We start from the raw sequence: 20048 nt of genomic DNA, 5'->3' as shown, positions 1-20048 counted from the left end.
TGTGAAATGAGATGTCATCCTAGTTCCAACCACTGCCTGTTAAGATTCATAAGCTTGCATGAACTTGTGAACAATGCTTGGTGATGTTTCACAGCTCCGCAGCCAAACTGATGTTATGAGAAAGGAAATTCTGTCCTATCCATGGCTATTTATACACAGCTGTTAAAATTAACCCAATCAAACCATAATGTACTTTCTTCCAATCCCTCCATCTTTAAACTGATTCATGCCTCCATGACTCTATAAGCTTTGTGCCTCGTGATGGTCCACTTGTCTTCATACTCCAGCTCTTAGAAAGGGCATTCATATCATAGATGTATCACATTGGCAGCTCTTTTGACTGCTAAGGTGACATCCATTTAAGACAACCTGGAACAGGTAGAGCTCAAGTGATGAAGGCCAAGATGGTTAGACCAGAAGAACACGCTCCAGGCAAAGAAATTGGGACGTTGAGATGACAGATCTAATAACTGCCTACAGCTATTTGAAGGGTAGTCACAGAGATGACTGAGCCAAACTCTTGGAATGGTGTCATAGCGAGGGTCAGTGGCCACAAATTGCTTTTCATAGGTTCAAGCTGCATGCCAGGCAACACCCAGAAGGGCAACACAAAACAGGGTACATGGAGAACCCACAAAATTGCCATCAGTGGAGGTTTTCAGCACTTGGCTGGATAAAGCCAAGGCTGCCCTGACCTAGTGATGGCAACAGCCCTCAGGAGATGAAGAGACCACTGGAGGTCTGTGCCAATCACAGCTTCTTTGATTCTCTCAGCCTATTTGGAAAGGGAACCGTGGCTGAAATATTTTTACCTGGTTTATGTAATGAAATCTGCCTCGAGTTCACCAAAAAAGCTTCCTTCCTTTAGGAGACATAACTGTGCCTTGTTAGTGCTGCACTTGAGTCTTGAGGCAGGACTGCATTGCTATTCACAGCTCCTGGCCTCATGGACCTTTGCTAGGTCAGCTTCAGTTCATGCAGATAGCCTAAACGCTGCCTCCAGGTCTTGGGGCAGCTGCAAACCAAGCACAGAATGAATTAAACACATACTTGTCCTGCCTCATCATCACCTGTAATTGAGATCTCACCCTGAAATTTAAAACACAAACAGATGAAATATCAGCATAAGTATTCCATCACTTCAGAAAACACAGAAGCACATTTCTGACAGCCTTCTACTGCTCCTGCACAATGCTCACAAATCCAGGTGATAAACAGAGACTGCTTTATCCTTTCACTCTCTGAATTCTACTATTCAGAATCACCCTGAATATCATAGAAGGAAGAGAAAGATGGGGGGAATGAAAAATTAATGAGATTGGGTAATAGACTAATTGAGTAAGAGGAAACTGTTACAAGTGATTAAGTTAAAAAGGTGCCAGCAAAATATTAAGTTTAAAATTATTATACTATATTTTTATGGTTATTGTCTAATTCTTTTTACCAACTATAAATGTAGGTATCACTTCCAGCAACAGTTAAAAACGTGGTCTAAACCAAATTTAATTCCATACTATATTTCCTTTGAAGTACAAAGCAACCTTCATGTTCCATTTTAAAAGATTTTTTAAAAATAGAAATCAGTTACAAAGCTTGAGATGGAACACAGCCTTTTCTTCCATCCCAAATCTAGCGGAAAAACTCTCCTTATAGCTGTTTAGTTCCTCAAATTGCCTGTTATGTTTACCTATCTCAAGTTCTTACGCTGTGATGTAACCAACCATCCTTTCTGAGATGTTCTTGCAATTTCCAAGCTTACAGAAATGAAAGCTCTGCAGCAGACAGCTCCATATCACTGTTCGATCTGCATGAAAGCAGCAGAAAGCAAAATCTTCCAAGGAATTACTTAATTGCTGTCACTTTGACGTCAGGGCAAGAAGCTGCATGAATGCCTCTCAGAAAGGGCCCATTTTCAATATAAGCTCACAACACGGCATACTTTCCATTCCACAGTTCTCAATTACTCTTTATATGCTGCCAGGATGACAACTAATGGTATTACTGAGCTACTAAATTATTCCACACACACAAAAAATATTAAATAAAAACCCAAACGCCATACAAAATTTAACAGGCAGCTAACAAAAGCAACCCAGCCCTAACTTAACTACAGACTTTTATAAGAAGTCCTCATGAGAAAGCAGTTCAGCGTATCAGATTTTTTCAAATAAACACATATGTTCAGCTCAAAACTCCTTAAAACCATGCAAGTGTGGTACCCTGACAGTGATACTGCAGATGGTGATGGCACTGACCCAACTCCGTGCACAACCCAGGCCTGTACTTTGGGTGAATAATGCATTCAGGCTGCAGGCACTTCAGCTAAAGCTTTGCAGTCTTCATAAAGGTTTTCTAATGAGATGATCACTTTTTTTTTTTTTTTTTTTTCCCCCTCCTCCCTCAAAGAGCTACGAGATTCTGGAATGTAAATTGAAATTATTACTGTATGCCTAACGAACAGAGATCATCTTTCCCACGGAAACAGGAAGATGAGGCTGGTGAGCTGAGCAGAGCAACAGCATTCTTGGGTTGCCCCACAAGGAAGAGCTGCCCGGGCCTCAGCTGCCCACACGAGTGAAGGAGCAGCCAGCCTGACGTGCCTGTGCCTTTTTTTCCATTGAGAAATTGAGGGACAACCCAATCCAAATTCAAGAGTGCCAGTGAAAGAAAACAGGAAAATTCACCATCGGTGCCTGGCAAACATGACGTTTGGAATGGTTTTATGTATGTTGAAATTCACTGCTGTACGCGTTCAGTTTCTCCTCCATCCCCTATCAGGATGTGGGGATGCCCATTAAAACCGACACGAAGGTCACAGTGATCTCGCTTTCATGGCAGTGCTGCACACTGGTTTGCAAGGGAAGATCCTCTCTTTGCTGCACCATCCCAGCTCAGCAAGACAGCACAGCAAGCGAGGCACACACAGCATGTATTTTCTGCAGACCGCAGCTCAGAATTACCAAAGCCAATTCTTCCCAAATCTGTCCTCTAGAACATCTTAACTTTCTACTTCCACGTACTTTAAAACAACCCTCCTAAAAAAAAAAGCCAATGCTATTTTTATTAAAAAAAAGTATTCCTCTCATTTTCCTGAGCAGACAAACTGCCCCTCGCTCAGGCTTTCCAAAACCAAAATACAATTTGGCAGCAGTTAGGCTGGAAAAGTTTCAGTCCAAATGCCAGGAGTTGGGAAAAACGGAGAGTTATAAAACAGAGGTATAGAATGGAAACTTCTGTGCAAGCCAGGGCTGCAGGAACCACTGGCTGCCAGCTGCAGCAAACAGCAGCTGACCTGGGACTTTGTGCTGCAGGGATCTGCAACTGTTTGGAGACCGAACCCTCCAGTAAACAGCACATTTGTGGAAGGAAGCATTTTATATTTTACATCGCTGCTGATAAAGGGCCAGGGCAGAGCACACAATGTTAGAGGAATTCAAATAAAGAAAGACTCATTTCAGAATGCAGTGGGTTTTTCCCCTTTCGGTGCACGTCAGGGGCCTTCCCAATGAAAAAGTGATCTCTCCTTTTTTGGCAGAGTGAAAAATGGTAATCGATGATTACATCTAGGAGTTACACTCAACTTGTTTGTATATTTCTGCTTAAGAAAGGAAATAACAAGTCAGTGATTGCAGAGCTCTGTTTATCAGTGTTCCTTCTAAAGCCTGTTAGATCTCTGTCCAAACACAGCTTGAAATATCAAAAACACTTCAGAAGCTCCCTGATATTAAATATCGTGAATGTTACATATAAACAAAAATGGCATTTATGAATACAGACTATGCATAAACCATAGTTATTATAAAGAACGAGATGGCAAGGAATACCATTCATTAAGTAGCAGCTTTCAAGCTAAAATGTGGGGATATTAAAGCTCCACATCTAGTTTTTTAACCCAGAGGTTGGAAAAGTACAGATAATCATCTTTCTTAGTATTTCTGAAGTTTCCTCTATTTTGATTGGAACAAACAGCTCGTATGGAAACGGTTCCTGCCTCCATACACAGACATGGAGACCTGCTAAAGGGAGACGCATCATTTCTCTAAATTCATGTGTTCAGCCAAATGTGCCTTAAATGCTATTTAGCTTTCTGAGCATTCCCTATGCCACTTCATCCCATGGCTGTTTCTACCTGTCTCTTACTGAAGGCAATCCTGATTTGTCCCAGAATTAGGCTGCAGGAGCCAACAGAACACACAAGATTTATGGAAAACTGCTTCCAATTGTTACTGATATCAACATACTCAAGAGAACCAAAATAATCACAAAGAGATTCCTACCAATAGGACTAGTCTTATCAGCCCGTTTCCAGAAGTTCAAACACCCACAACCACATAGCAAACAGTATTTGGGAAGCTTCCATTCGTGCTCTCAGCTGTCCTGCTCTCAGCCCACATCTGGCAGCAGGCCTTGCTGCAGAGCTGAGTGCACAGCACAGGAGCACTGCTCTGTGCACCCATCCCACAGCTAAAATAGCTGCTGCTTCCGACGTCCGGACACTCAGCTACCACAGGCACAAGTTAAACACACAGTTTGCTCTCCATCTTTCTTCTTTAGCATCCCACAGATCGTTTTAAGCACCGTTTATCACTGACCTGCAACTACAGCAAACTTAAATTAGCACGCCCTATGTGAAGGATGAAATTATACGTGTGGAAACAGAAGAGTGAGGCCACAGCTCCCAACACCACACGGGTCCCATCTGTGCTGAGGCAGCAACCAGCACACGAGGTCCTGCTTCCAAGCTCTGTGTGATTTTAGGAGCAAGCCTTCAGCAGAAGAGAAGCAGATCCTACCTCATACTGATGGCTGATGCCCTGCGCTGCGCCTGTGCACAGCTAGATTTGTAAGCAATACCAAGCCACAACAACCCCAGTGTGCTGCTTTCCATGGAGAACAACACACAGCCACCTCTGTCAGTGTGACAGCAGAACCTGCTTCAGCTCCCTTCTGGGGTAGCTTGAAAACTCTTCTTCTTTTATAGGTTGAAATGTGCCTCGAAGCAGCGGAGCTGTGGAGATTCACCACCAGTCTAAAAAGGATTCTATGACCTCTTTGCCAATTCAGATGGTGCACATTTTCACCTTAAGTCCAGATTCTTTTTTTTTTCTGCAGCCAGGTTACTCTCTAAATGTAAGCCTCTGGCTCATTAATTAAGGCTAGCTTTAAAATTTGTGACCACGTAGAAGTTCATGAAGAACCATAGCAGCTCACTGCCAGCTGAACCAGCTCTACCCAACAAACGTGCTCCTCCAGAGCTGCTGGACCTGCTGGATGCCTGGAAGTGGGAAAACAGTAATTTGTTGACATGGGAAAAGATCCCCAAGAGGGAGGGAATTATGTGAACAAAACTGGGAAATGTGTATTCCAGCAGGTACCACATGGAGACTAAGTTGTACCAAGCTCCAAGAGAGATCTAGTGCTGAAATACACAAGCTGCATGCAGAAGATCCACCTAAATGTGACCAGGAGATGAGCAAAATTCTGTTATTTTCCATACTGGAAGAGAAGAGAGCCTTTGTTAGCATGCTCTATTAGATAGGTGCACTGTGTCAAGCTTTAAACAACCTGGTGGCTAAAACCAAGAAGGATGAGTGCCTAGTTATGAGAATACCCCTTTTTGATAGCACCAGGATGCCCTCAAAAACAAGCAGTGTGCCACTTCAAGAAATTAGTGCTCCTAACATCTCAGTACCCATTCGGCTCACATAGGCTGTAGAACAGTTTAATCCAAGCTGAGAAACTACATGATGAGAGACTGACGATGGCTATTTTTCCTCCCACTGCTGCTAATGACAAGGCTGTATTCATTTGTGCAAATCACTACATCTCCTTCAACGTGCCACTCCATGGCATGTAAACTACGTGTACTCCAGGAACTTGCGTGGCATCATTTCACACTTATTTATATAAATACACACATGCATATGCAAGTTAAAGATAGAGTGTGTTATTTTCAATACAATGCTTTGCCTCCCTTTGCTCAGAGATTATAAAACCACAGGCCTTTGTCCAGCAATTACACTTACGTGTCAAAACTACCAGCTAAGCTGGCACCAACAAGCTGGAGCTGGGCTTTCACCAGGAGGCATGAAGGCACTACACGTTTCGTTTGGCATTCCTGTGTTCATCCAAAGCCCAGCCATGGACACATGCCACACACTCAGACACCAGCAGCTGAAGTTTAGCTCTGGCCATGCTGACTCCCACACCCTGCAGGGCTCACATGGACCCAACAGAGCCAGCAGCCCAGAGCTATTCATAAATACAGCAGCTTGCTATAGGCTACATAGGCAAGCTTACTTTCCCATAATACTCCCTACGTGTCTCAAACGATGAGGATCAACCTCAAGGAAGATTATATACTTGTTTTATGTGTAAACTTCCACATAAAGTGCCAAAAAAAAAGGTTGGCACGTAGCTGTGAGAAGCCTGTTTCATAGGGAAGATCAGAATTATAAGGTTTTGTACCTAATTCAACCTTCCTCTGATGTAAGCTATTAGCTGTCCTAACACCATTCCCCGCTGTACTTTGGACACAGCTTTGATACCACAGCACAGTTAATGAATACCAGCAGGCCAGATGAGCTGAGGCTAGAGCTCTGCTGGTTCTCCCACTTCCAGCAGCCTTCCCATGTCTTCAGCTTTGGACTGGCTCCCCCAGTCTGCCAGGGAAGCAGACTGAGAGGCCCAACACTGCTAAGCCAGGCTGATTGCAGATACACAGGACAGCTCTAATGAGGAGTTTCCACGGAGCAGGTTTTTTTGGTTTTGCTATTTTTTAAGCTAATAAACACTTTACCACTTCCATTTTGCATTAAGGTTCCAGCAAGCACTGAGCATAAGCATTCTGCCAGAAGAGGCAGAAGAAAAGCAATCCAGGGAAGTCAAACATGTAAACCCAGACCTTGGGACTGGGAAAGTGCACCTGCACACAAGCATCTCTCAACTGCCAAGTACCTTTCTGGCTTCCTGAACCCCTTCTGGAGCCTCCACCTCTGCCAGCCTGATATGAGCAGGCGTTAATAGTTCAAATTCTTCATCCTGCATTTGTCCATTTCAAGTCTGGGAAGAAACAGCTTCTGATATTAACAGAACAAGACTTCAGAAGCGTCCCTAAACTTGCAGTCCAAACCCTCAACGTCCAACATCACAGCCCTTCAAAACCCCAAACCTCTCACGCCAGGTGTCACCATCCCAGCACAGCTTTTGGAGCGTTCATTTTGCATTATCACCTTCTTACACAAGCAGGCACGTTTAAGCCCTTGCCAACAATGCTGTGTTACAAGGAGAAACAGATGGCACAAAGGCATGCTTTTGCAACCCTGTTTATTGAATGTTCCCAAGGCTGTGCTATCAGCAGACGCCTCGCTCAGTGCCAAGTCCCTTTTTTGGGAGGTACCAACTGAAAGCTTCTCAGACCTGCCTCTAAGCACGCTGTATTTCTGTGGCTGGCACTGCATTTTCTTCACAAGTTCCTAATTTTTAAATAAAACACACAAAATTAGGTTGTGTGTTAGCTACTTTGGGAGATATTTGAAAGGAATTCAATAAAGCAGTTGAACCACTGCAAATACGTGAGAGAATTAAGCTGTGCATTGGTTCACCTTACTTGATCTCTTGCAGACAGAACAATTCCAAGCAGGAAGCTCTCAGCACGCTCCCAATAAGTTAAAGGAAGCTTAAGGAGAGGTCAGCTTTGCATCAGCTCTGTGTTAAGCTGAGCAATACAGCTCGACTACATTTATTGCTGCCTTTATATTGCACTTGTGTTTCAAGGACTGTGATAACACTCGATCTGCATTTCACTCAAAGGATTCTGGGTTTTAAGCTTCACACGAATACTCACATTATTTCTCCTTTTCTGAAATATAACTTTTCTCCCCCCATATAACGGGACATCCAGCATTGAAAGAACTCCAAGTAATAAATTGTTCCTATCATACAAACAAAGTCCATATCTTCCCTTAGAAGAAGGCTGTCTACGAAAGCTATGGCTTTACCTTTCCCCACCCAATACCACACTCCTACATAGCATCAGAAGAGTCAGGTCCCCCAACACAAAATAACAGGTTTATAAAGCACACGGCAGAACCCAAAAGCTGCAAAGCTTCAATTACTTTATTTTAAACCCTACAATAACTCCAATCGTTAAACGGTGAATTACCAACTTTTGCTGCTGAGGTCAGACAAAAATAAGCCCTAAGGCTGCTGATTTGCCATATTTAGGATGGCCAAAGCAGAGCAATGACAAACATCTGGTATGATTCTTTCTGGAATTTTGACTATTTCTTCCCAGTCGGAGAAGCAGAGCACAGAGCTTACTAACACAGCATCGCGATTCTTTCGGTACAGCGCTTAATAGGATTCAAGCAGCCTGCCCTCCCACATATTTAAGCTGTTAATACTTCTGCAGCAGTGGGGAAAAGCCTTCATGGAACAAAGAGCTGAGCACACAGAGCGCAAGGGAGCAGACACAGGGAAGCCTCCTGTACCACATCTGAGGTTCCACATCCTGCATGGGGACACAACGGGCAGGTAGGGTACATGGGAAAGGGAACAAAGCCACGGGGCAAGGAAAGCTGCTGCTGTAGCACAACATCAAGTGCTTCTCGCTGCCAAATTCTGAAGTAGGAAAAGAGATGCAGGAAAAAAAAATGCTAAGTTCTACTCAAAAACAATTTGGTAAACTTCAAGTATAACAACCTCAGCCACTGGCTCAGAATGCTCACATGTAGCACCGAGCGTAACTCCCATAAGGAAGCACACATTTCCCACATAACAACATATTTAATACCACGTTCTAGTAGCAATTCCATTCAACACCCTACAAGCCAGTGCAGAGAAGAAACTGGGCCAGAGTGAGCAAAAGTCCCCATACAAATGTATTACCTCAGAGGAAACAGGTGAAAGAAATGGAAATCGTGATCTCTGTAACCTACACCTGCTATTTCACTTACCTGGGCTTTAGGACAGCATCAGACCTATCTGCTATCAATATCTCCCAGCAATGGCAGTCCCACTGCTCCCTCTAATGCAGACGTATGTGCTGTGCTCAGACAGACCAAACAGATACAGATGTAATACTTTCCACGTGCAGCTCTACTGTAAATTAAACCGAAAGCATCCAGCAGCTATAAAAACAGAGCTTCCTCCACCTGCAAATTCCTGCAGCGCTGCTGCTCACACTGCTGCCTTTCAGGACCCTCACCAGCTAAGAGGACAAACTGAACCCAGCTCACACTGCTCCACTTACACGAGCCTGCCTGATTTTTAGGCTGATCCAAGGCCTCCGAGAAAAAGCTGGCAGAGCTTCTATTGCAAGACCCCACTTACTTTGAAGTAAATTGAGTTTTCCAGCCATTTATCTCATAGTTTGCAAAAGCTGCCATTTGGGCAGATCTAGCTTAGAGGGGGCAGATGGCCCTTGGTATGGCACATGGAAGAGCCGAGTGAAATAAGCTGAATGTGAACAGAAGAAAGACTATAAAAATGAAGTGGTTTGGAAGGGAAAATAGAAGGCATAATCATACAGATTTCAGTTTTTTAAACTATAGAAAGCATTTAAGCATTTCTCCAAGTCCTAACATTCAGGACACATTCCTCAGAGAGGAGTTCTGCCTCAGTGTGCTTTAAACATCAGCTCCCTTAAATAGATTAAATTCACAACTAAAAACTTACAATGCAGACCAGAGACACTAGATCTTAGACAGAAGACAGCGTACTTTAGCTATACTGACCCTTTAACTCACTGTTCTAGATAATACCAAAACACCAAGGAAAGATTTCCCTTTCTATTTTACACCCCATCCCATCAGTCATGCCATTTTGTCTATCCCCTTTTTTGCTCTCCAGTGAGTTAAAAAAAACTTGATTGATGGGGAAGAGCTACCAAAGGAAGGTATCCACCAGCATCTGCCACAACGCAGGTAAGTATTTTAAATGGCCATTGGATAAAGGAGAGAATAGGAAGAAAAAGTAGCAGCAATTTACCCTCTTCAATTTAAATTGCTGGCATGGATCATTTTAGGCTGCCTTCTAAGAGAGACAGAATATTACACTCCTACTTCAGCTTCCTCACAGCTCTGCAGAGAAAGAGCCCCTCTGCAGAAGATGAACTGCTGCACCAACAAGCATCTGAGGACAAAGTTCTTCACTGTAGTCCTCAAGGCAGCAGGGAGAGTGTCTTTTTCCATGATATGCATCTCCCTTTGATGGCAGAATCAAAAGGCTTTTATATTTATTCTTCAGTTCTGCTCCTCTTTAAGACTTCACCACCTTCCTTAACTTCAGAATTGTAAAGAAAACAGATAATAAAAACCATGAATGGTTCTCTCCAATAAACTTTTATATGCAAGCAAGATCCATGCTTAACCAGCAAGATGGCACAACTTCCTTGGGAGCACCACATCATTTTCAGGTTAACTGCCCATGCCTCCTGAGCTCTCACTTGAGACACTTTTGCCTCCCTGGAGGCTCAGACAAGCTGCAAAGCACACTCCACCTCTACACACTGTGCCCCAGCCCCATCTCTGGGCAAGCACTGCTGCAGCCAGAGCCCCAACCCCTCTACCACAGCTGCTTCACCATGAATTTCTCCCACTGCTGCTACAAAAAGCTGTCCATCCACGGCTATGTCTCCTAGTTAGCAAACACGACTGACTTACTGTAACCAAGAATGAAACAAGAATTTTAAAACAATTTTTTTTTTAAATTATTACTTTTATTTGAAAGAGAACCACCCCAGTTTGAGTGTGGCTCGTACTCCTCAAGGCAGATTTCCCCAGTTGCTAAGCAAGCATACTTTTAAATACTGATCTTCAGGAAGTGTGACGACAAGGAAAAACTTTCTAACATGAACAAGTCCACTTGAGGATACAAATTATTAAAATTATTAATGAAGAGTAGCAAATAAAAAAGCCTTTCTGCTCTCCCAGCTGCCAAAGCAACGCAGATGATGCATATGGCAAACAAGAAGTTTGGCACAAGACATTTGGTGCTCCCCCAAAGCAAATAACAGTTAAAATTTCTTGTGAAAGTATGTGCTTCTATTTAAATAAATGTCTGGTAAAACCACAAACTTCTGTTACTCTACAAGATTTTAAAAAGCAAGAGGTCCTACTCATTTAGCTACTCCTAAGCAGGTAAAATCCCTGCAGGAATCTTTCCTCTGATATTGCCCTAAAATGTCCCAGCTCTGTTTTGCAGCACATCCCATCCGCTTTACATTATCCAAAGCTAAGTGTACTTGAAATCAGGTTCAAACCTCTCTTACCTCAATGTCAAGTACTTCCACCGTGTTGTCCAACATCTTTATCTTGATCTGTAGGTCCCTCTCATGCGTTCTGGCAGGTGATGATGCCATTGCAGTAGAGAGATTCTGTCCCGGCTCCAAAGTGCTCACCCCAGAGTTCTTCTGGACACCCAAACGAGAGCCAGGAGTCTGCAGGACCCTGTATGTTCCTTCTATCTCTCCCATTTCTCAACACCAAGCAAAGTCCAAATGAAACCTAAAATAGAGATTACAGCGTCCCAGATGAAAACACCATCAGCACATGGCCTTCATCTCTTCATCCCACCATCAAAACAAAGAATAAACGTGATGAAACACCGGTCGAAAAATCCAGCCTCTGAGAAGAAGGATAACTATTGCAGAAGACAGTTAGAAAATAGGATATTCAAACTTTTGCCCTCCCCACTCCTTAAGCGCTGACATTTTAATTTCCGCCCAATTAATTTTTCTGCTGATTTTGCTCCCTAAACCAGGTCACCACAACCAGCAAACACTGCTGACAGCACAAGAAAAGCCACAGGGAACAGCCAAGGGGAGCACAAGGTTCCTCCTTCAGTGGTACCAAACCGTCCCGCTGGCTTTGCTACAAAGTCAGGACACACCCCGAGATAACAGGAGCAATTAACTTTCTTCATCTTTTAAAGTGATGACTCTCATAAAACTGTGACCATTTCAACCAATACTGGCGGCTCAGAGCAGCCACAATGCAGATTTCTGTGGCAGATAAGTGGATCTCACTAGCAAGCCTGCACTGTACCCAAACTAAATCAGTGGGCAAAAATCTCAGCTGCAGAGATCTACTGCAGCTCAAGCAGGCCAACCTCTACACAGTGTCCCTGCTTTCATGGTGTGGCAGCAGTTGTTGCGAGCAGAACAGATGTTTAATTTGATGCAGGGGAAAAAAAAAACACAACAAAAGCCCTCAGAGCTGTTGTTTGTGCTCCCAACGCCGTTTAGCAGGGCCAAACATTTGGTGCCATGTGCTATGCGAGAATGGGAACACAGAAGAGGAGATCAAGCTGCTCAGCAGCTTCCAGGCCTGCAGCCTGCTCCTGGGTGCAGCACACAGCTTCCTGCCTGCTCCGAGGGAACAGCAGCTCCAAAGGGCAGCTAGGGCCAGCTTTGTGTTCTGGGGCTTGTACAGCCCACCTGGACAAGCTTACCGTGGCACAGGAGACATGCCTGAGCAGCGTATCTATCCCTGCTAAGGGGCTGGGCTGGCTCTGTCCTTCAGAGACCACCCCAGGAGCACAGCTGGAAACCACCACGGGGAGGCAGCCCCAGCCCTCCTGCTGCTGATTTTCACAAGAAAGCATGAGAAGGATGATCTCAACCTGCAAAGTATGCGTGTACTGCCCATTGGCTGACCTACCACTTCCAGTTATGATAAATTAGAAGGAAGTTCCTTTCTCAGACTGTTTTGCATGTTTTATTTCACCATGCTCTCCTGATCGTGCGGCCACTCATCCACTGCCAAGACCTAAAACCTTTAGATCACAAGATTGGAAACCACCTCCACAGCAGAAACCGGCAGACAGTCGCACAGGTAACACCTCTAACTACCAACACAAAGAGAAACCAGAGCTAGCTGCCACAAGATCACTTTGATACAGAATCCCCTGGAACTTGAAAGCGTAGAAAGGTTTTGCTACTGTTATCCCGAAGCTTACAAGCAACCCAAGTTAACACAGCATTAATTATACATATCACCATTAGGCTATTTAGCAGAGAACAACTCCATAAGCACATTCATCCTGCTCTAAGTCAACAGCCACTGCAAGGGACAGGCACTGCTGGGGGTGCCTAAGGAATAAAGCCTTCCAGCTGCCTTCTGCTCAGCTGCAGCCAGATGGTACCCGAAGTATGTAATGCAGGTGACCAAAGTAGAAATCAACCAGGAGATCCTGGGTTTTTACTTTGGTGATAAGGAAGGAGAGAGCAAAGCCATGACAAACAGGCTGCAGGTGGCAAAGTCCTTCCTCACAGGTGTTAACAGGAAAAGCGAATGCCACTGGGCACTCTCACATCAGTGCAGAATTAAAACGTTGTTAGCACAGAATTACATCTCCCTTACGCTCACCCAGCCCGTTCTTCTTTGCCTGAAGTGCTTACCCTGCTCCTCTCCTTACAAAAAGAGACCGGACATCAAAAATAAGCAATACAGTGCTTATCAGCCATAAATCTGCAAAGGTAGCTGCAAGTAGCTCTCCAAGCACAGCATCTTCTGGTCAGCGGCAGTGACTCCGTCCTCAGCCTACATGCAGAAGAGCTGGGTACTGGTGCTCCCATACACACCGGGCCGCAGGGGGTTCCTTACAGAGAGCTCTGGAAACAAGCTTCAGCTCACCAGCTGCGAGCTGCCAGGTGTTACTGCTGTCCCTAACAGAGGTCACTGCTCAGCAGAACCACCGCGCCAGCACCACCTGAAGCATCAGAAACCCAACGAACGTGCTGAGAAGAGAAGACCACGATCCTCAGCTGCGTGCGCCTCTCCTTCAGCCCACGCTCCTCGCTTCCAGCACAGGCTCCATCTCCCCTCCCACCACACGAAGGGGCTGTGTCCTCCCATGGCCGTGCTGCGCACTGCAGAACCACCACGACACAGAACTCACCACACAGCACCACGACACAACACCACGCAGCCCACGAGCCGTCCCGGCACGGCAGCCGCGGTCCCAGCTGAGCCGCACGCCCCGCAGGGGCCGCAGAACAACACGCGGCACACACGCACAGGCCGTCGGGCTCCGAATACACGCAAAGCCCGCATTCCTTCCACCAAACCGCCCCCGCCGCCTCATCGCAGCTCCATCGCGACAAAACGTCCGAAGCGCGGCGAGGCGGCGGCGGACCGAGCGCGGAGCGGGAGCACGCGCGCCCCGCCGCCCCGAGCGCAGACTCACGCACCGCACGGAACTCGGAGCGGTTTCCCCGGCGGCCGCAACCCGCACCCGAGGCCGCGGCCCAGCGCCAGGCTCGCTCAGGCCGCTCCCCGCTCCGCCCGCCGTGCCGCCCGGCTCCGGGATCCCCCGCGCTCCCTGCCCGCTCCGCGCGGCCCGCCCGGGGCACGGCACGGCACGGCGCCTCGCCTCACCTCGCGGTGCCGCCCGCAGCCTCCGCCGCGTCCCCGGCCCTGCCGAGCCCGCCCCGCCCCGCCCCGCCATTGGGCGGCGCGCCCGGGGCCGGACCCTGGGCGGCACGGCGGGGAAGGCCGCGGCCTCGCCTCGGCGGCCGGGCACGGCCAACAAAAACGGCTCTGTTTCCCGCAGAAGCCTCCGTCTGCGAGCAGAGCCGCCGGCGAATCGAGGCCTCGAGCCAGGCGCGCCGCCCGGATCCCCCGTGCCCACTCCCGGCTCCGGAACGACCGCAGCCGTCAGCCCCGGCGCTGGGCTTCGTGCCGCTCCCCGAGCCCGCGGGAAACGCTTTACCCTGTAGCCGCGGCTCCGCGCCGCTGTCCTTCGCGCCTGCCCCCACCTAAGGACCGCAGCGGCAGCACCCACGTGCTGGGCGGGACGCAGCGCTAAGGCGAGGCGCAGCCGTGGGGCTGAGGGCATCAGAACCTCTTGGCGAGCAAGCAGCGTTTGCAGAGCGCTGCTCCAACACCAGCGCGCTCAGAAGCAGATGCTGAGGCAGACTGCCGACAAGGCCGTGCTCCCCACAAAGGGGCACCTTCAACAAATCTCCCCGTTCTGCCCCATCAGAGCCTGTTTTTCTAGATGAGAAGTAAGGAAAAAGAGAAACACGCCGGTTTCTTCTCCAGGGAAGGAGAGGTGGCCACTAACGTGACGTGCAAAGAGCCATCCTGTGTGTGAGAACTTGGCCTTTTCACAGCAATTTGAAAAGCAAAACAGCGTATGAGTTTTATATTAACAAAGCACACAAATCATGCAGAACAGCCCTTTCATCCCAGAGCAGCTTCCCCACTCTCACCCACAGACAGAAGGAGCTCACAAATGTAATGAGTAAATCCTGATGAGCAACATTCTCCTCCTTTAAAAAGAGAAAGTCACAAGGTTTTAGAGCACATTGCTGTCCGTTTTCCTTAAGCTGAAACGGAGCCAAACAAGCTCATCTGTGGAAAGAAGAGTATGGAGAGTTGCAGGAATACACATTTTAGATAACTCCATCCATTAAAAAAAAAATTGATCCCAGTAAACTGAAGGCTTTTCTTAACTGAAATGGATGTTTCAATACCTTGTTCTGCCTGCTATTTGCATTGCACTCCCATGGAGCAGCCAGCTTTATTTGCAGCTTAAGCACAAAGATGTGTTTGCATCCTTTAAAGCAGACACTTCAAAGTCATCTTCATTTCAATCCCTTCCTTTCGTTAACATCTGAAAAGAACACAAAGATTTCCTTGTGGAAAAAAAAAAAAAAAACAACAAACCAGCAGCTCTTGCTAAAATGGAGAATAAATCTGATGTGATGGCTTTAAAAGCAGCATCACAACAATTAGAGAGGAAGCAGTAACTGCAGGTCTTTAGAAGCACCAGCACCCTGCTGCTTGTGCTTCACTATGTCTTGCTCACTTTAATTGCTCACATGAAATACATTTGCTAGGCTGAAGCAATCCAGTAATGAAAAAGCACTGGAGGTTCTGTGTTTAAGTGCCTACACCTCGACTTGTACACGCAGCTCATTTCCAGCCTTCCTACCCACCAGAGACAAAACCTGTTCTTTCATCTCAGCACAAAGATCTCAGCAGGATACACAAGCATTGCTCTGGGACCAGTTTACTTGCCATCACCTGAACCTTAAGAAGTTTCCTTTTCATACTTGCATTCCCCATTCTTCAGGACAGATAATACAGCCTCACTGATAACAAATGGCAGCTACTGCTGCCTAAATACAAAAACCTTCCTACAACAGATCCTGTTAGAGAAGTCCCTAGAGGCTTTCATGCTTCTACTCATGCACTTTGGGCCAGGCTGTGAAGGGACCTCCATTTTTGGATCCTGAGGCAGACAAAGGGATAAGAAGGAATGAGATTCCAAATACACAAGCTAGAAGAAAGTGTCATCTGTATACCTTGCACTCACTGGATCCCTCAGCAAGCAGCAGCCCACGAATGGATGATGCATTCCTAATCCCAGCTGAGCAGGGCACAAACAGAAAGTGCCCTAACAGACCGAGCCTCTGACCTACACAGCCTTTTACAAAACAGCTTGGCTGCTTGGAACACACAAAACATGCTTGAGACATGGTGGTGATGAACAGACTTGAGTCCTGAGAGAGGAAATGGATGCTATTATCATGAGTCAGCAATACATGCTTCACAGCTGTCTGCATAGAAAATAGAAACACAAAGACTTGAGAGTTTTCTTAAGCTCTATAAGGGCAAACTTCCTGATCAACCAGGCATACATTTGAATCATTTATGTGACAAGGAAGCTAGGAAAGGAATAATTTCATTACGAGTCAGCTGCTGATAACTGGAAGGATACAACACAAAGGCTAAATAAAATTTTACCATCATGAGATAAAAAAATGGTTGTGCATAACTCTTTCATTCAACTGAAGTTAGCCTGCCTTATGTTCTCCTCTTGATCCAAATGGGATAAGTAGAATTACCCTCCTACTACAGTACAGTGTAATTTATTTCTTTAGTTGCTCACTGGATAAAGGCAGAAGCCAAGAAAGACAGCATCTGGAAAAGCTTCCAGTTCAAATTCTTTATTGTGACAAAGAGGTACAACACAGATTGAAGAAAAATATTAATCTTCTCATGACATCATCTTCAGTTATGTATTATTAAGTTCTGTTTCTTAGAAGTCTCCTATCACCTAATAAAAAAGCTTTGTCTCCCCTTCTATACACAGCAGAAGATAAGGTTGAGGTTGGACACAAAACAATTTAAGCAATGTATATATGATGTATTCTATACCTTCCCACTTTAACTGGGCTGCACATCACTAGTTCACTTCTCTAGCATGCTTTTCTGATACTCTGTGACAACATGCATAGGCATGTCGATGCTGGAGAAGTGAAGATGGATGGGTACAGATTTCATTGCAGGTAGGCCAGCTGAACCATCAGGATCTCTACAAGGGGTGGGGTGTTCACAGAGCCTTGATACCACAGATCAGCGCTGCTGTCCTACTTTGGTTAAAACTGGTGCAGGTATTTTGCCTTGTACTTCAGTTCTCCCATCAGTTACTGCCTGAAGACACTCAGCAGTTTGCTGCAAACGTTACCTGCCTAAGCACAGTGTTATTGAGGGCTGAATGCAAGGCTGATAGTTTTGCCATGGGACAACTGCTCTTCCTTCTCCTGACCTCCTAGGACCCGTCTTCACAGTACCAGCTGCTAAGCATCTGGGAAGGAAAAATATTTCCAAAAATACATTCAGAACTTAAACTGTACGTCATGAAAATTAGTGACTCCCCTGACCACATTCATCATCTGAAAGTGTTTAGTCCCAGAAGGATTCACTAAAGTACTCTGCAGTTTGTGATGCACTGTGCCAGAACCACACATAAGCCTAGTTCCCCTGTCTGCCAGGCCCGTCCTCTGGCCTGCCTTCCACATCAACACTGACATCTCAGTAGAGACTGGGCTGTGTGGATGGGTGAATCATTCCTCAACCTGTCTCATCCCTGATAAACAAATTCTCTGCCTAACAGCTCAGAGTTGCATCAGACCACCTCCCCAGTAGGAGAACCAAGCCAGTTTCAGCTGTTAGTCAGGTGTTGCTCTTTACCCACAAGACACTTGTACCCTAGATGATAGGAAAACATGAGAGAGAAGGGTGAAATTCTATAATTTGATTCCTACACTTGACTTTTATAAGCAAAGGATAAAAGCATTGTTTCAAAGTGAACAGGGATAGCTGGATAACAGGAGTTTTGAGCTGCATTATGAACACAAAGAATGGATGACAAAGGCAAACCAATACCTATTGTTTTCTGGAATCACTCTCTTACACTGGATTCATTTACCGTTAATAAGCATCTAGAAGAACTGGAGAAATACTGTTTTTTAACATTAATGAAGATACTTTGCAAAGTGGCAGAGATTAATGAGAAACAATCACAATCAGCAGCATCTTGCTAAACCAACTACAGAAACTGATTTCCATGCCACAGAAATTTGGGAAGAGCAGGATGTTCCGCTTCCCATCTTAAATGCCTGTCTTTCCACCTCCACATCCCCAGCCATCATGCTAGAGCACTTATTACAAGGGTAATCCTCTGGGCTTTCCAGATTGCTCCCCTTTGGGGCAAGTCCTCAGGAGCCCTCAGGACACACCATGCTTATCAGTTTACCTTTACAAAGTGTGAAGTCCAAGAGTCTCAGATTACAACCTTCAGTATTGTCCAATTCTTTTAAACAGGCATAAGCACATAAAGGAAAAAAAAAAAAATCAAGTCTGCTAACAGAAAAAAATAGTGGATGCAATCCTTTTCTGTAATCACCCACTTTGACTTTCATAATTGCATTTTAAGTTAGCTCTCATGGTGAAAGTGGCAATTACAGGAGACAAATTAAGCACAACATATGTTCATAGCTGTGTGAGCACACACACACACACACACACACACGCAGGTACTTGCTCTGCAACTCCTGTCGGTGTGCTTGTCTGAGCATATTCCTCCTACCCAGAAGGTTCAGTCTACAGCCAGCAGCAGTTATGAATCAACAGCATGAAAGCCTAAAGCATAGACAAGCTGCAGGCTGCACGGAAACATGGCTGCTCAGCCTCACGCACTGGAACAAAAGTCCAGGCAAAAACCACAGCCCGTGCCACTTATTTCCTCCGTATATCGGTACAGGTAAAAGACAAAGTCCAATGGCACATTGCCCCCACGTGGCGAACGCATCCTACTGCAGAAGACTGTAAATACCCTAGAATTCCCCTAAACTTGTTTCAAGCTGTCATAAGCATTTCAATTAACGTTAATTCTTTGATTGTAGCAGCCTAAATGTTAAGCTGACAGGTCAGTAAAACCATCTTTTCCACAAGAACACAATTTACTTCTCTTTTTCACTTAAAACTTACTTGGCTAATCTCAGCTTGCATGTATGAAACAGTAAGGCCTTAAGAAAAATAATTAAAAAAGCGACCAACAAAACAAAACAGAGAAATCCCTTTCCCCTCCTCCCTTTCCCTGAAGTTCATCTTCTCTCCCTGTCCCTCAAATCAGGCCAGCATCTGTAGCATTTGTTACCTCAGAGCAGCTGCTCAAGGTTCAGTCCAGTCACAACTTGTACCTGGCTGTGAAGATTAACATCCAAAAGTGTTCAGGGGGAAAAACATGACACCATCAACCAGAAGCCATAATTCTCCCAAAATATGAAATTCTAACAAGAGAGAGATCACATCTCTTTTTCACATCTGTTAAACACCAAAGCCTTCAGACAGTACGACTGCATGAAAGCACAGCCATACAGACATCAGTTTCAAAAGCACAAAGTATTTTAGGCAGAGAAGAGAAAAAGCCCCAGTCCTACCTGGTAGACTGGCTGCTTCAGAACAAAAAGAAAAATCAAGGAACAATACATATTAATCCCCTAGGAAGTCTGGCAATTATTTCACTGTCAAATAAACCTGGCTTAAGAGCCTTGGTGATGCTAAGGTCTGCTTTTGTAACATACTTTCAAAACCAAACTGGTAGACTTCTATGTAGATAGAAGACTGCTGGATTTCCCAGTCTGTGCCCAAAGCCAAACAAACTGCTCCAGTTATTTGGGCCAGGGAACAGGGACTGCAGCTTCCTAGTAATGCATGAAACCAAATGTGGCTGCATGCAGCTGTTCTACA

The 20048-nt window shown here is 45.5% G+C and overlaps 1 protein-coding gene across 13 annotated transcripts in view; it reads right to left on the bottom strand.

Annotated features, from left to right (window-relative positions):
- The window catches only part of FARP2 (FERM, ARH/RhoGEF and pleckstrin domain protein 2), a 59626-nt gene extending 44233 nt beyond the window's left edge, over positions 1-15393 (bottom strand). For 8 of the 13 annotated variants that reach the window (XR_016469553.1, XR_016469554.1, XM_090147123.1 and 5 more), the window contains exons 1-2: positions 14382-14443; positions 11273-11507 (exon numbers count right to left, since the gene is read on the bottom strand). Coding sequence is in view for 11 of the 13 variants with exons in the window: in XM_090147123.1 (XP_090003249.1) it covers positions 11273-11476 (204 nt within the window). In the remaining 2 variants the exon portion in view is untranslated. Of the gene's footprint in view, positions 1-11272; positions 11508-13402; positions 14109-14194; positions 14319-14381; positions 14444-14715 lie in introns of those variants that run through there. The other 5 variants (XM_090147119.1, XM_090147118.1, XM_090147122.1 and 2 more) reach the window with 5 other exon arrangements.
- Positions 15394-20048: the final 4655 nt, after the last annotated feature.

Source organism: Phasianus colchicus, chromosome 10 (assembly GCF_987193195.1).
Source record: "Phasianus colchicus chromosome 10, bPhaCol1.hap1.1, whole genome shotgun sequence".
NCBI lineage: Eukaryota > Metazoa > Chordata > Aves > Galliformes > Phasianidae > Phasianus > Phasianus colchicus.
The sequence above is the reverse complement of the archived record's forward strand: the minus strand, read 5'-3'. Positions and strand labels throughout refer to the sequence as shown.